The sequence below is a fragment of the Meleagris gallopavo genome, chromosome 5 (genome assembly GCF_000146605.3).
Source record: "Meleagris gallopavo isolate NT-WF06-2002-E0010 breed Aviagen turkey brand Nicholas breeding stock chromosome 5, Turkey_5.1, whole genome shotgun sequence".
NCBI lineage: Eukaryota > Metazoa > Chordata > Aves > Galliformes > Phasianidae > Meleagris > Meleagris gallopavo.
The window spans coordinates 18,040,273-18,054,970 of NC_015015.2; the positions used below are offsets into that span (position 1 = coordinate 18,040,273).

At 37.6% G+C, this 14,698-nt stretch overlaps 1 protein-coding gene across 21 annotated transcripts in view; it reads left to right on the forward strand.

Annotated features, from left to right (window-relative positions):
• The window catches only part of CD44 (CD44 molecule (Indian blood group)), a 53,592-nt gene that overhangs the window by 7,214 nt on the left and 31,680 nt on the right, over positions 1-14,698 (forward strand). For all 21 annotated transcript variants that reach the window (XM_010711232.3, XM_019615495.2, XM_010711235.3 and 18 more), the window contains exon 2: positions 14,492-14,657. In XM_010711232.3, coding sequence (XP_010709534.1) covers positions 14,492-14,657 — 166 coding nt within the window. The remainder of the gene's footprint in view (positions 1-14,491; positions 14,658-14,698) is intronic.

Sequence of the window (14,698 nt, forward strand, 5' to 3'; positions counted from 1 at the left end):
AGTCACAAAAAAAAAAAAAAAAAGACTCAGAAAGACAGGGGAAGACCCAGGAACAGACCCAGTACCCTTAACCTGTATGTGGGCCATCTGGCTGCCAAGCCAAAATATCACATAACCAAAAGGATTTGGAAAATTTGAGTGCCCCTGTGCAGCAACTGTGCGTATCCAGTTGATAGCCAAGTGTATCTTTTAGATTCATACACCGTCTTTTGAACAACAGCTTCTACCTATTTCCCATTTTCCCCATTAATCCATCTCTCTGTGGCATTTGGCTGAAGCAGTCCAATAAACTTGGACTCTTATCAGCCTGTGTCTGTGATAAAGGAGTAAATCTCTTTAATACAGTAAAAAACTGTTGCTGAGCAGCAAAGTCATTCTCAGGCAAAAGGGAATGTGGAGACCAAGCTCTTTCAGGAGGCAAGCCTCAGTGAAGGCTCAAGGAATATGAAAATTCTCTTATTCACCCTCTTATTTCATTTCAGCCTTCTATGCTGGCAAGTCTGACTTGCTATCCTTGAGATTAATATGAAGCTAAAAGGCAGAGCATCCACTGACTTCCAAAGAGCAATGTTAATAAAATGTCACTCTTATATTGGAGTGGCAAAAATCACTGCCTTCTTGAGAGGAGAAAAAGCATAGAACTCTTCTAGCACAGAAAATAAAAATGCTTCGCTAGGAATGTCGTATTGAGCTCTACTAAAACTCCACTTTTCCAGAATATAACAAATTCTTTTTATAGCTACAGAGAATAGGTACTTGGTTTTCACTGATCTGAATGGACACGGCTAAAGTTATAGACAGGCAGCTGTCAAATTCCCAGTCCTTGTATGTACAGCTGCAACAGGCAGGCACTGTGAGCATGTGAGGCAACTTCCCACGGTGACTAACTAGAGAGAAGTTTCTTTCCTGCTTTTGTGGCTTGCCTCAGAAAAGCCTGAATCCATTTGCTCACTGCTCTGGTGTAAAAGGTTGCAGAGCTTTTCTCAGGATGTATATGACTTTTGTATCTTCTGATATTTCCATTAGATCAGTTCCATTCATTCTTTTTCTTACGACTGTATTCCCTGGCTGCTTGTTGGATGGCAAGTGGTCTGGGTAGTTCAGCTTTATGTTCACCTCTCCTTGGCCTGCCAAGTCTCACACATTATCTAGTAATGATACAACTGGTGTTCATCCTGAACATAGCCCAGCATTAATTAGCTTTTAAGACAGAGAAACAGAGCAAAGTAGAAGGCTAAGACCAGCACTGTTATGTTTAGGCATAAGGATTAGATAGCATTTTCGGTCTGTGTGGGTTTCTGAGAATTGGAGAAAAGCATGATCATCCAGTTCTCCATGAGAAGGCATATCCTGGGATTTAGATGCTATTGAGATCAGTGACTGCACCCGAATGTATTTTCTATTAACCCTTTGCTAAGAGTATATTTTTGTCTAAGCAGTTCATATGACAAGTAGTTCATGATTCTGGAGTTGGAGATTTTTTTTTTTCTTAAGTTGTTTTATATTTCCTAAGAAATATCCTGTTATGTGTATATGTGCCAGTGCAGTCCAGTGCTATGATAAATTAGACAAGAGTAAAAAAAAAAAAATTCCTCTTGTCTGCAGAGGAATGCAAAACTGATACAACGGAGCACTTAAAGATCAGTGGCATTTTTATCTGAAATTTCACATTTGCAAATGAATGAATTTCTTAGTGACCTTCCTTTGCCGAGCAAAAGAGGAAAAGTTCAAAAAACTCTCTACTTGACTTGGTTACCCTTCAAAACAAATATGGACAAGCTTACTTCTGGTGCTTCTGTGTTGTCACAAGAAATAAAGAATAGCCACAGCATTGAAAGTCTTGAGCTCAACAAGGGCTATATGCATTAATAACCTATAAAAGTGCTGATAAAATCTATTGTTACAGAACTGCATCATCAAAATGCAGTGCTTTCTTCTGAACGCATGCTATATTACCTTAAACATTTGAATTGGACATGAACATGTGTCTGAAATGTTCTCCTTCCATTTGTTGCTTGCTGGATTCTCTCTGATACTGCAAAAGAAGAACTTGTTTTTTCTTAAAGAGAACTCAAATGTTTACACTTTCTCAATATATCACTTTAGAAAGAGGAGATGTCTCTGATGAAATTTAGTTCTGTAGTCATTCTCTTTCCTGCATAACATGGAGTTCATATTAATGTTACAACATTTGGTCTGGAGAGATCAGCTGTCTCATCTGATGCATTTTGTCAACATACACAGCACAGCTGGAATCAAGCTGAATGTGTTTAAGTCACTTTAGAAATTGATATCTGAGTATATTGTCATTTAACAGAATAAAAGACCTTTGCTAATGAGTGCCAAGTGAATTGACAGATATGCTCATTGTAGACAAGAAAAACAAACCTCTTTTGTGGTGCTTTGGAAGTTAGTGATGTTGCCCCCACCTTATGTGTGGGGAAATGGAGAGAAAGCAAAATAACTTACCCAGCAATGTAGCTGGAAACAGAAAATTTTCTTCTAAGCCTCGGCAGAGAAAAGTCCTCAAGTAAAATTCTTCCACTTGCAGAAGTTAACAAGTGGAAAACTGGCATCTTGAAATAGGAAACTTCTTAGTTACTGGCTGCTTGGTAGTCTGCACCTGGCTACGCAGCCCTTACCACATTTGGACAATACATGTGAGAAAATATTCCTGCGTGTGTTTCATTATGAGCAAGAGATAAGCATTTTCCTAATTTATGAAGTGCTTTATAAGCCATTGTTTGCAGACCTGCACTGAGTTTATTGACCCTATCAGACACTTTACCGACTTTGTTGCTCACAGTCAGTGCTCTGGCCATACCACTTTATCAGTGCAGGTTACAATCTTATTGCTGTTGACTCACAGGAAATTCAGATGCAGCAATTGCAAGGCACCATATTAACACCTTTCAGTAACACCTGACAAAACCTGATTTCACACGAATATATCCACAATCATAACTATAGCAACATATTCATGCCCCATGTAACTCTATATTTTGCTTTTTTATTTACTGGATCAGTATCTCAAGTGGATTGCTAAGCACCCAGTATCTCCCATTCTTTCAGAACAAATAGTTTTAAGAGTCAGATGAATGAGCAGAATTTCAGAAGTTGGTTGTATGGTGTGCCTAAGACACTTTCAGACTGTTCAAGACTCTTAGAGACTCTATATACAATGACTGATAGTAGATCATCCTAAAAAGTTTGCCCACTCTGCATCAGCTACTTCTGCTATTTCTAGGAGCTATCTCTGCTTTGTGTAAAGATCTTCTTGCTTCTATTTTTCCTTAGTATGTAATGGCATCTTCACACTTCTGTTCTCAGTGTCCTTTAGTGGTTTCCTTTCTTTTTCATGTCTGCTGTAAACTTTTTGGTCTCGATTCATCTTGTACTTTTCTACCTACTCATCATGAGGGGAATCACAGAAGATCAGTTGTTTACTTTGTCTAATGTATTTGACTTTTTTTTCTTCTAGAATGTTCTTCTAGAATCATTTTTCTTCCAAAAATACCTATTTAAGCTTTTCTACTTATGATGAAGACTTATGCCTGATTTGCTATTTGGATTAACTTTTGCTCAAAGTGAATCTGATTTCTTAATACTTTCCAGTCTCAGGAAAATTACGGCGCATGAACTGAGGTCTGTCACTTCATCATTTGCTATTGAAATGTTAACATAATTTTGATTCTTTTCATAAAATCCACATATATTTCATTAAAATAGAAGATCGTTAGGATCTATGACCACCACAGCAAAATCACTGGCTTCACTTCAGGAAGACATCGAATCCACTTGAGGATTATTGTCTTCAAAGAGAAGTGTACATACCTAAACACATGTAGGATTTAATGTGGTACAAAATCCCGAGTTCACACTGCCAGTACTTCTTTCCCATTCTTCCCTCGTGCATGTGAATCTTTACTCCCATGAAAAATATCTGGGGACAGTATTAAAGTAGAACAGATATATGAGGCATTTTGCAATTTTCCCTATATTTGCAATAGCAACAAATTTATATGCATCCTAATGATAATTGCAAAGAATAGGAATAACTTTTTCCTAAAACTTTTCTAAAAAGATTCAAGACTAGAACTGTAAGGATTATCTAAGAAATTGAGCTGAACATCTAACTTGGTATACAAACAACATGTATGTATCTTATGAAAATTTCTTGCTAGTTGATATTTTTGATATAAATCTCAAGATTTTTGAAACTGCTGTACGGATGGGTAAAGTCGCATGACATCCAGCAAATGGAAATATTGTGCCACCAAAAGTTCCAGTAGAACCTGCCTGCTAGCCTAGGCATTTTTGTTACAGGCTTTGTGATCCCAGGCCTTGAGGTATTGGAAAAAAGAGGGAGGAGTGGGTGTGACACTGTTTTCTTCCATACAAGGAGATTGTACTGATTTAAGTGCCTTTAACTTTTCCACTGACTTGCATAGACTCCAGATGGCATTTGATTAAGACGATTGTGTTAACCATTGCACGTACTTATAGAAAGTGATCATTTTCAAAGCTGACTTTTTGTTTGAATATATACTGCAGGTCACAAATCAAATATTTCTGCCAATGAAAATCTTGGGCTTTTTCACTGTCTTAATTCTTCCGGAGTTAAATTTCACCATTTTCAGGAAATGCATATGAAATAATCATTTCTTGAGTCTGATTTTTTTCAGTAATTTGTAGTATATTTTGCAATGATCCTAAGAGTGCTGTGGTTGCCACCCCTCTGTTGAAGATGTACTCGTGGCTTGGTGCCTCTTGTGTTTTTACGGAGAGACTCACACTGGGATCAACATACTTACAAAGTTAGATGTTTTTGCCACACAAATGAGTAGCTTTCTTCAAGTTTTGTTCATGATTTAATTATCATTCAGCATCTAATTGGGTTGTGTAAATGGCTGGTAACAGATTCATCCAGTTCTTTGTTAGGACAGTGATTATTCTAAAACAACACAAGTATCAGTGCTTTTAACTCCTGCATATTCTGCACACCTTGGGAATGCAGATGATACCATATGTCATTAGCCTTTTTTTTTTTTTTGTGAAAATCACAAGTGTTCAGTAGCAGTGTTTTACACGTTTCTAACTTCAAAGTTGTGTACAAAAGTTGCATCTATATTTTTAATCTGAGAACGCTGAATCTACTATGAGTCATTAAAATATCTGTTACATTGGAAATTTCAGTGCTCCACTTTGAGTCACTAGTGAGGTCCTGATCAAGTTGAATGGATTACTGGACAATATTTCAATCGATATGCAGTTAAGAACTAGGCACCCTCATTAACTGTTTAAAATTGTGCTATTATTTTGCAAGGAACTTCCTTGCAAATTCATACAAGAAAATTCTTTTAAAAAAAATTGGTTTTTTTTTCTAGCTTTTTCCAGATGTTTGAGTGGGGATGTGAAAGAAACTGTGTATGAGTTTGTCTGCAGTGTGAGGAAACTGAATGCTGAATAAGGACTGACGACAAACTGTTTGTCCTTTGACATCTTAGTATGTTCTAAGAAGCCTTGTTCCTTTCAGTGTGTCTACCAGGCTAATATTATCTTTACATTACTTGTCTAGCCTTCAGAGCTTTTAAAAAAGATTCTTGAGGTTCCTATAGCTGTTGCTTTTTTACAGGGGCCTTTTTCAAGGCAGTGATATTCTACTTTTTTTATTCAATGTCCTTTTTTCTTCTTTTCAGTTTTGATCATTGATTGCTTTTCTGTAATGAACTTGTAAGAATTCTGTGAACATTTACTAGAGGTTTTCATGGGGGATTTTTTTCTTTAAGTTCAGAAAATATTTACCAAGAAATCAGAGTTCTTAAATGTTAGGTGAAGAATAGTCTCAGCTCTCACCTGCTATTTTTATTAGCTAGCATGCTGCAAGTTGGTAGAATTTAAAATCTATCACTTAATTGGAGTTGTTGATCTTATGTCTGATTTTGTATGAATCCTTTATCTAAGTAACCACAAAACATTAATCAGGCTTCCCATGACTTCTCAAAGCTTAGATGGAGACTGACTGCAAAACTTGTAAGAACACAATAAAATAACAGTGTAATAGTTCTTTGCTCTTACAGTGTTCTTTATCAGTCGATTTCAAATTGCTTTGTTAGGGAGGTTAGTTGCAAACTGAGGCAAAGAGAGATGAATTGTTGTATCTGCATTATACCAGCAGGTAAATGACAGAGGAGGGACATAAGGCACTTTGAGCTCCAGGCTTGGGATCTGTCTGCTGAGCAACACAGCTTTTCCCCTGCTTTTATCCCAAATGACATAACAATTTGCTTTCAGTCAAAAAATGAAGGTCAGACTCCAACTATTAATCACCAGCTTTCGTTTCCTGCACATTTCTTCACCTGGATTGCGTGGAACCAGTCCCAACTGATTCACTTTACAGTCCTTGTTATTCAGCCTTTGGAGTTAGACCGCTTATTGTACAGCCTGAAGCACTGCTGGTATGACAACGATGATCATGTTTTCATCATATGCAGGGGGGCATATCTGATAACTGTCTAATTCCAAGACTATGATTTCACCGCCTGCAATTTTTCCAAAGAGGTGCTGCACAGCTGTACCATGTTCTAGTGGAGTCTGAAGGCTTTCAACCCACTGCTGGGTAAAGCTATTGCAAAAAAAGTAATATTAATGTCAGCAGCAAGGAAGTTTATCGTAAGTGATGACACTGTATAGCCTCACTCAGGATGTTTATCAGAGCAACTGTTGCCAAGGAGATGAAGCAAGTTTGGAAGATGCATTAGCAAACTTTCTGCAGCAAATGCTGAGGAACTAAACATATTTCTTGTACTTACTTGTATTCTGAATTCTTTATTTAATAATAGTGCCACTCCTCCTCCCGCCATCCCCCCATTTTTATGAAGGTAATTTGGTAGTCAGGGAAACTAAGATACTGATGATCTCTAAGTATCAGCAATCAAATAGACAATGATTTTGGTGGCCTGTAGGTATATATAGAGAGAACAACTTAGAGGGAAACCAAGAACTTGAGCTCTGTTCTACATGCTTTTTTGAGTGGGCGCTGACTGAAGTAGTACAGAGACATGAGGGATACTTACTAATATTTGGTAGGGAAAGGAGATCATCCTACTGCAGGTCACCCTTTTCATACTGTTGTCCATATCCCTGCCACATCTCTCCTTAGTACTTTATTTTCATTTCAGAGGGTAACCTGAGTCCACTTGGCTCATAGAGTAAGCATGGCTAAGTCATGGCTTTTTACATAGTTAACAACTAACAGAGACGTAAGGAAGCTACAATCTTATTTGCCTTTTCAGCCAAAATTACTACGTTCCCAAATATAACTGCATAGTAGGAACAGCTTTGGCATGACTTCAAAGAAAGGTCTGATTTTATAGCTCTGAATCTATGGAGACATCTTCACTTTCTTGTCACCACACCCAGCTATTAAGAAAATGCTGTTTCTATTTACAGCAGACAGCCCTCACTGAATGCAGGTAATTTCTTTTCAAGTGTGTTCCTGGACTTTGCTGTCTTTAAAAAGCCAGCTGTGCAGAGATTTTCTTTCTGAATATTAGCAATCTGTTAGAGATGCAGCTGTGATTTTTTTCTCTCACGAAAATTTTCAAGATTCAGAAATGTCTGTTAGATCGCACTGATTGAAGTCTGAATAAGTTATGGCATGCAAAGGAGGGCAATGAAGATGAGGAATGGTCTGGAGTGCAAGGTGTATGAGGAACAGCTGAGCCAGGAGTTGGACTTGATGATCCTTGTGGGTCCCTTCCAACTGGGGATTCTATGAATTTCCTATACCAAACTGAAATAAAAATAAGAAATTAAAATTAATTCTACAAGGAAATGTTGGACTGGGTTCTTTAAACTGCCAACTTATATTGAAACCCAGTAAGCAATTAAATTAATTATTTTTTGAAATTGTTTTGCTTTCCTCTTAGTTTATGCAAACTGTTTCAAAATGAGAGAGTTTTAAACTGAAGAACAAAATTTTTCGCAGATTCACAGAATATCTCGAGTTGGAAGGGACCCACAAGGATCATTGAGTTTTAAGTATCCACAAGGAACACTTAGAAAACAGAAGATATGGTTTATGACCACTGTATCTGGAAATATATTTCTTATAAATTACTTTAAGTTTGGCAGGATACCAAGGCAAGTGTTTCATCTGCCAGCTCCCAGGAATCTGTAAATTGCTTTCACCTTGTGCCAGCCATTATTTGTAGAGGCCTTGCATATGATATAGGTGGCTTATTTCCAGTTTTTTTCACTACTTTCTGTAGAGAATGGGGACTAGAAGAACAAGAATCACAACTGGGAGAAAATAAAAACATCACCCATCCACACTACATGACAAACAAGTTGCTTGATCCTTGGCACTTTTTTGTTGTGATGGTAAAACTCTACAACCTCACACAAACAATCTTGCTTAACTCACGTGGATTCTGCAGAATTTGACTTCTAAATTTTCATCAGTGTGTAGTCATGCCAATTTAGAGTCAGATTTTCCCGGTACAACTTTCCTTTCCCCATCATGCCCTGAGGGATTCAGGTGTAGGTGTGTTTTAACGATGTCGACACGTGTCTATTAGTGAGTGGGGCTGGGACTAATGAATCATTTTACATAACCAAATGAACAGCTATCCAGTGGTTTCCAGCAGTACTGACCTGGGCTTTAGTCCAACTTCTGATATCAAGGTGAAAGCTGCTGCATGCCTGGGCTGTGAATTGGTATAGGGAATGGATTTACTAATAGACTCTAAAGAAATGGTGGAATAGTCAGCAAATAATCAAGTCATTCAGGCCAGCATGTATGTATGATCACTGAACAATATTTTTGTTTATTCAAGTTCTCACAGATGTCAAAATTACAGTAGTTGTGTTTTCTTAGTATTTCTGCAGACGTCAAGAATGTCTTGACTTCTGAGATGTTTCATGAACTCATCCCACATGAGTTTTGTATTCAGCATTATGATTTAGCCATAAAGTAGGTTTCCCAATAAACATTTAAAAAGCAAACACTAACTGTAGATAAATCTGAACCGAAAACCAAGATCTGACTCATATACAGATCTTAGGGCTCCTATCATCCATTTTCTAGATTTGCTTTGAGAGGAAAATTAATTACCAGGAACTCTTTTTAAAAGGATTTTGGTGTTTATAAAATGCCACTTTTCTCTTATTCATTATCAGTACTAAAACAGGCACTAACATTAACAGGGTTGATAACAGTAATAAGCAAGTTGATCCTTTTCAAAAGTGTCAGTACAAGATTAAATAATCTATACAATTAAATAATCTATGATTCTAAGGAACGTTTACTCATTTATACCTGCCTAAAGCCTGAAATCTGCTTAAGAAACTTATAACAAATCTCTTAAAAGCTAAGAGTAGAAGCCACATAAGCAAACAGAGAATGAAACTGTCTGCAACTTTAAGAGTTTAGCTCTGTCCCTGTTTTCAGACCCAGTTTATCACATTGTGGTTACCAGTCAATCATCCTGAACCACAAGCCAAAGAGGAAAATCCCCCTGAGAACAGCATACTAATGTTTCCTTTTTGTTGCCATGCACTGATGCACACAGTGGTTTTACCAAGAAATCGACTAACAAGCTGATGTTCTTCTACAGGTTTCTGTAAAGTGGAGCAAGGTTTTCACAGGTCTTCCACTTCATTTGTTTTGATGAATCTGTGCAATGATTAAAAAATATACCTTTATACACCTTTAAGTATATATATATGAGAGACATCATCCACCTTGAGAATGAAACCACTAGGTTTTCTCCTGAAAGCTACGAAGAGTAGAAAGAAGAGCGTGAACCATCCACAGTACATAAAACATCTTTCTGGAGAAGTTACTATAGTGGGAAAAATTTACATGTGTCAGCACTACTCACTGTGAGTAAGGGTTGCAGAACCAGGATGGAAATGGAATTGCACCTGGCTTCTTATGGAGATAGCTTCTAACAAGTCTCTGGTATTAACAAATGAGGTGTAACTTACAATTTCATGAAGGGGCAAGAAGACATTTTAGTTTATCTCATCTAGTTATATCACAACAGTGGGGTCAGCTGGCAAATTCTCAGGAGAACAAGGATAGAAACTGGGCTGAAAATCAGTAATTAAGTTTGGTTTACATACAGCATTGGTAATAGCTTTAAAGGATTTACTGAAGAAGAACTTGCAGCTGTTTTCTGAGTGTCTGCTCATGACCAAAAAAAGGTAAAAAAATAGTAGAGCTGGAGAGAGAGGCAGAGCACCAGAAGTCATAGGAAAGGAAGAGAGAAATGACTTGTATTAATGTTTTCCATGCTTATAAAATTCAGTGCAAGCTTAAGGGCATTCCATGGCTTTGATTTGAGTCAGCCAAGTCTCATGGTCTGAATGAGATTAATGATCATGACAATTCAGGCATGTTTAGTCCTTTTTCCTTTTTTAAGAGCTGTTATTAAACAATGTTGTCTTTCAGCAGCAGCAAATCATGTGGGTGTCTTGGACAAATCATGGCCTGTCAGCCCTAAAAGACTGCCAAGCTATAGGAGGGGGCAGCAGGGAAGGTTTGGGTGCCTGTTGTGATTCTGCTCTGAGTCCACTCTGAATCAACTCCTTTGAAACTTCGTATGCGGTGAGAGGATCAGTAATAGTCTGACACACGATGTGGAGCCATAATGTAAGAACTCTGGAGTTTGATTTCCAGGTTCCCTGGCTGACTGCATAGTTCTGGTCAGCGTCCTCTGCATCTGTAGTTTGCTGTATTTAAAATGTGGAAATTACTGCCTTCACACAGGAGATGCTGGGTTTATACAATGTATTGAGACTATAGAACATTATGTGAGTTTTAGGCATCACTGTTATCCTTTTTTCACACTCACCACTTCAAAAACAGAAGAGCCTGTGCTGCAATAGTGTTGCAGACACTTTTAATAGCAGGTTTAGAAGATATAGTCAAAATAAGAACAAAGCTCTTCGTCTCAACATTATTTTAGGGCAAAGTGCCAGCTAAGAAAATGGCCTCAAAACCAGTTTTGCAAATGAGATTGCCACATGTGTCCCTGGTGTTTCCTGGCCAGCCACATGATCTCACATGGATACGGCTTCCTGGGAGCCTCAGTCCTTCTGCAGTGCAGATGTTCAGCACACGTGCGCTGCGCCTGGTGCTTCCCAGAAGCGTCCTGGTGTGCAGGATGTACACCGTTGGGCCAAGCTCAGCATTTCCATGGAAAACATGCATGTGCAGAGCTGTACCCTGCAAGTAGTTCTATTAAGCTTATTTGTGTAAGTAAGCCTATTTATTCTCAGCAGCTGGAGGTTAGGGAACTGACTGCTTTAAAATGCTATTCCAATCATGACTGGATCTCTGGGTGGTAACAGCACCTATATTATAATGTTTAAAAGCCATGAATAGACCGAAGTTTGGTGACAACTGAATCAAATTCCCTTTAAACAAAAGTGAACTTCACTTAATGTTTCAGCAAATCTATTATAAGCTACAGGATTCAAATGCAATCCAAAACAAGGGGATGTGGAAATCTGCCTTCATAGCAGAAGTTCTTCAGATACGAAACTGAAGTTGTTGGAAAAAATGTTGATGTTCCAAAAAAATGTAGTTCCAAAATCACTGAATTTGTTACTTCTAATTAACTAATATATCTTTGTGATATGACCTTAAAATATAATATAATCTAGGGCTTCACAAAGTATGCTTGTTTATTAGGAGACATCGACCTGTCTTGTTCTACAGTGGAGAGAGGAGCAAAAAGGGAAAAGTAAAGAAGACCCATCTGAGTCAGTTATGCTTAATATAGTTGCTCATTAGACAACTTCCCATATAATGTCAGGTTTCAAATCAGGAATTTTTGGAGTAAAAGTCACTCAGGTGACAGCAGTGAGAGCAGCTCCATCGCATAGTTGAAGCCATAGACCACAACCATCTGCATGGAGCAGCTCTTAGTTGCGCTGTCATCTGAGTCAGAAAACATCTGTTGGGATCTACAACACAAATGCCTGTTGAGTACATTTGTTGTGACTTATAGGCACGTTGTGTTAATGGCTTTTGAGCATGCTGTGCTGAGGCTTCTGTTGCTGAGGCTATCATTTTATGTTAATCTACTTGCTTCTCCTCAAACTGGGAAACTCAGACTTGTTGCAAAATATTAAGTCTTCCAGACAAAAAAAGTACATTTGTTAGTGTTCTCTTCCTTGTGTACCAGCTCTTCATTCTTGCCTTAAAAACTTCTCGTGACATGGCTGTCATCAGAGGAAGTTTAATAAAACTATTTTTCTCTGGAAGAAAACATGTGCCAAAAAAGATGTTTTGAGAAAATATGTTAGACTTGCAGAAATTTTGTAAAACTAAAATTTGTGCTGCCTTGGTATTTTTGGATTACAAGTTATTAAAACTATTAATAAATGTTATCAGTAAGATGTTATGTAACCTATATCAATTCTGTACACATGAAGTGCTTTTCTCAATCTATAGAACTGTGTGGTAGTGGAGTGGGAGAGATATTTTTGACATCCTTTTTGTGGAAATGCAGTACAAGTAATGATAAGGATTAATTCTATTACCTACAGTAAAAACATTTAAGATTGGATGCACAGCTATTGTGCTCCTTTGGATGAGTTGCCACCAATACTACTGGATGCTACTTATCTTGTGAGTGGTCATTGTCTTCTGATATGCTGTACAGTCTGGATTTAATCTGCTGTTTTATCTCGATTGTTTCCTGTGATTGTTTCCTGTTACCTGTGGACAGGAGCATTCCTTGCAGTAAATATGCAGGAGCAGCGAGTAGATACACAGTAGATACAATAACCTCAGTTTGCCAGTGAACAAAAGCGAGGGGAGAATGTGTACATCTTGATTACTATCATTAGCTTTCACATCTTAGCTTTAGGCAAAGGTAGACCATCAAGCAAAAATGGTGTTAGGAAGGTTGCTGGTTATTCACATAGAATGTGTCAATGAAAAAGAGCATGAAGTGCGTTTGAGATATTTTGGGAAAGCAGCTGTTGGATGGTATCTTCTATTTCAAATAGATGGGGCAGACACCCCCTTTTTTCCTTTTCTTGCACGTGGAATTCCCATTGAGATTATAAGATAAAAGTGATTCATGCTCCTCTCTTTGCTAAGAATATCAGGCTACTCCTATTAAGCATGCTCTGCACTTGTCATTCTAGTCTGGAATTGCTACCACACTTTTCCCTTGAGGGAAAGGTGGGGCAGGAACAAAGTTATTTCACGTTGCTTTGAAGCATCCTGATCTTTCCATGTTTTCTATATCGAAGTTATTATTATTTTTAACTCTTTCTTCACAGTTTTTGCTAAAATAAAAAATAACAACAAACAGATGTTCATATTCCCTCTCATTTTACTCAGGCACAGACTTTGCTTTGATTATACAGTTTTTTCACTCTTCAGTTGTTGCACTGTCTAGGCAGCATCTTTCCAACAGAGAGGAGCTGATGGTGATCTCCTCAGAGCCTCCAACCCTTTTGCCTTTCATTCAGTGTCTGTAGTGGCTTGAGTGAGGCTCTCCCCTCCCGTAGGCTTTGCATGTACTGCTTATTCAGGGTGAAGGCTGGGAAATGAATTGTACAATAGAGCTATGGCACCCATGATACTATTTTAAACTTATTCATTACTTTTATTCTCATACTGCTTGTCTTCTAAAGATAATTCCATGTGCAAATATGCACAGTATTATTTGAAATCCACCTAATACACTTTTTACTGCTAATAAAATTTACTGCAGTATATATTGAAATTCTAATGTGGGTTGACAATAACATGTTTATATTCAAGAGTGCAGCAAGCATAAGTCTTTCAAAATGAAGGGAAATGCTGGCAAAACTGAGGAACAAGGAGCAAGAAGTTGGTTCATGTGTCCTCATACATTATGTATGGCCAAGGTTTCTCTTATCTGTTGATAGAATAAGAAGAGCCTAAAGCTTGCCTGTCAGGGAGTATTTAACAGTGTTATGTTGTTCTAGTTCAGAATGTCTGTGCAGTTCCCTTTGGTTTCATATCAGGTAGATCCCAGTGCAGTCTTTTGGCTTTAATAGGGTCACAATCAGATAAATAAGAAACTTTATGATCATAAAGGTTTTGATTATATCATAATTTCATCTTTAAATGATTCTGCTTTGAATAAATATTTTCAAATACATTAGAATATTAGTTGTTTTTTTGCAGTAATGTGGTCTCAAAGATTTTCACAACGTATTTGTATTTCTGCATTGTTATTGTTGATGATAAAACATGCTGTATTGGTGGACTTGCACTTTTTCATTTTTTGAAAGGTTGCCATGTGTCTGAGCCCAATGAAGAAAAATATAGAGAAAATGATCTAATGTAAAGTGCCAAATCTCCTTCTAAATGAATTATCTGCTGTTTGCTGCTGGCTTGCATTGGAAGAGCTATACATGAAAATAAATCAATTTCAGGTCTTCAGAAGTATCAAGTCCAATAATTTTTAATTTTCTTTTCTTTCAATCACAGAATTCAATGTAAGTTGCAGATATGGAGGAGTGTTTCATGTGGAGAAAAATGGTCGCTACAGTCTCACACGAACTGAAGCAATTGAGCTCTGTAGAGCCCTCAATAGTACCTTGGCAACACTGGAGCAATTTGAAAGAGCTCATGAACTTGGATTTGAAACGTGCAGGTAAAGAATTTTGGGGGAAAAATTATATATTGTGACAAGGC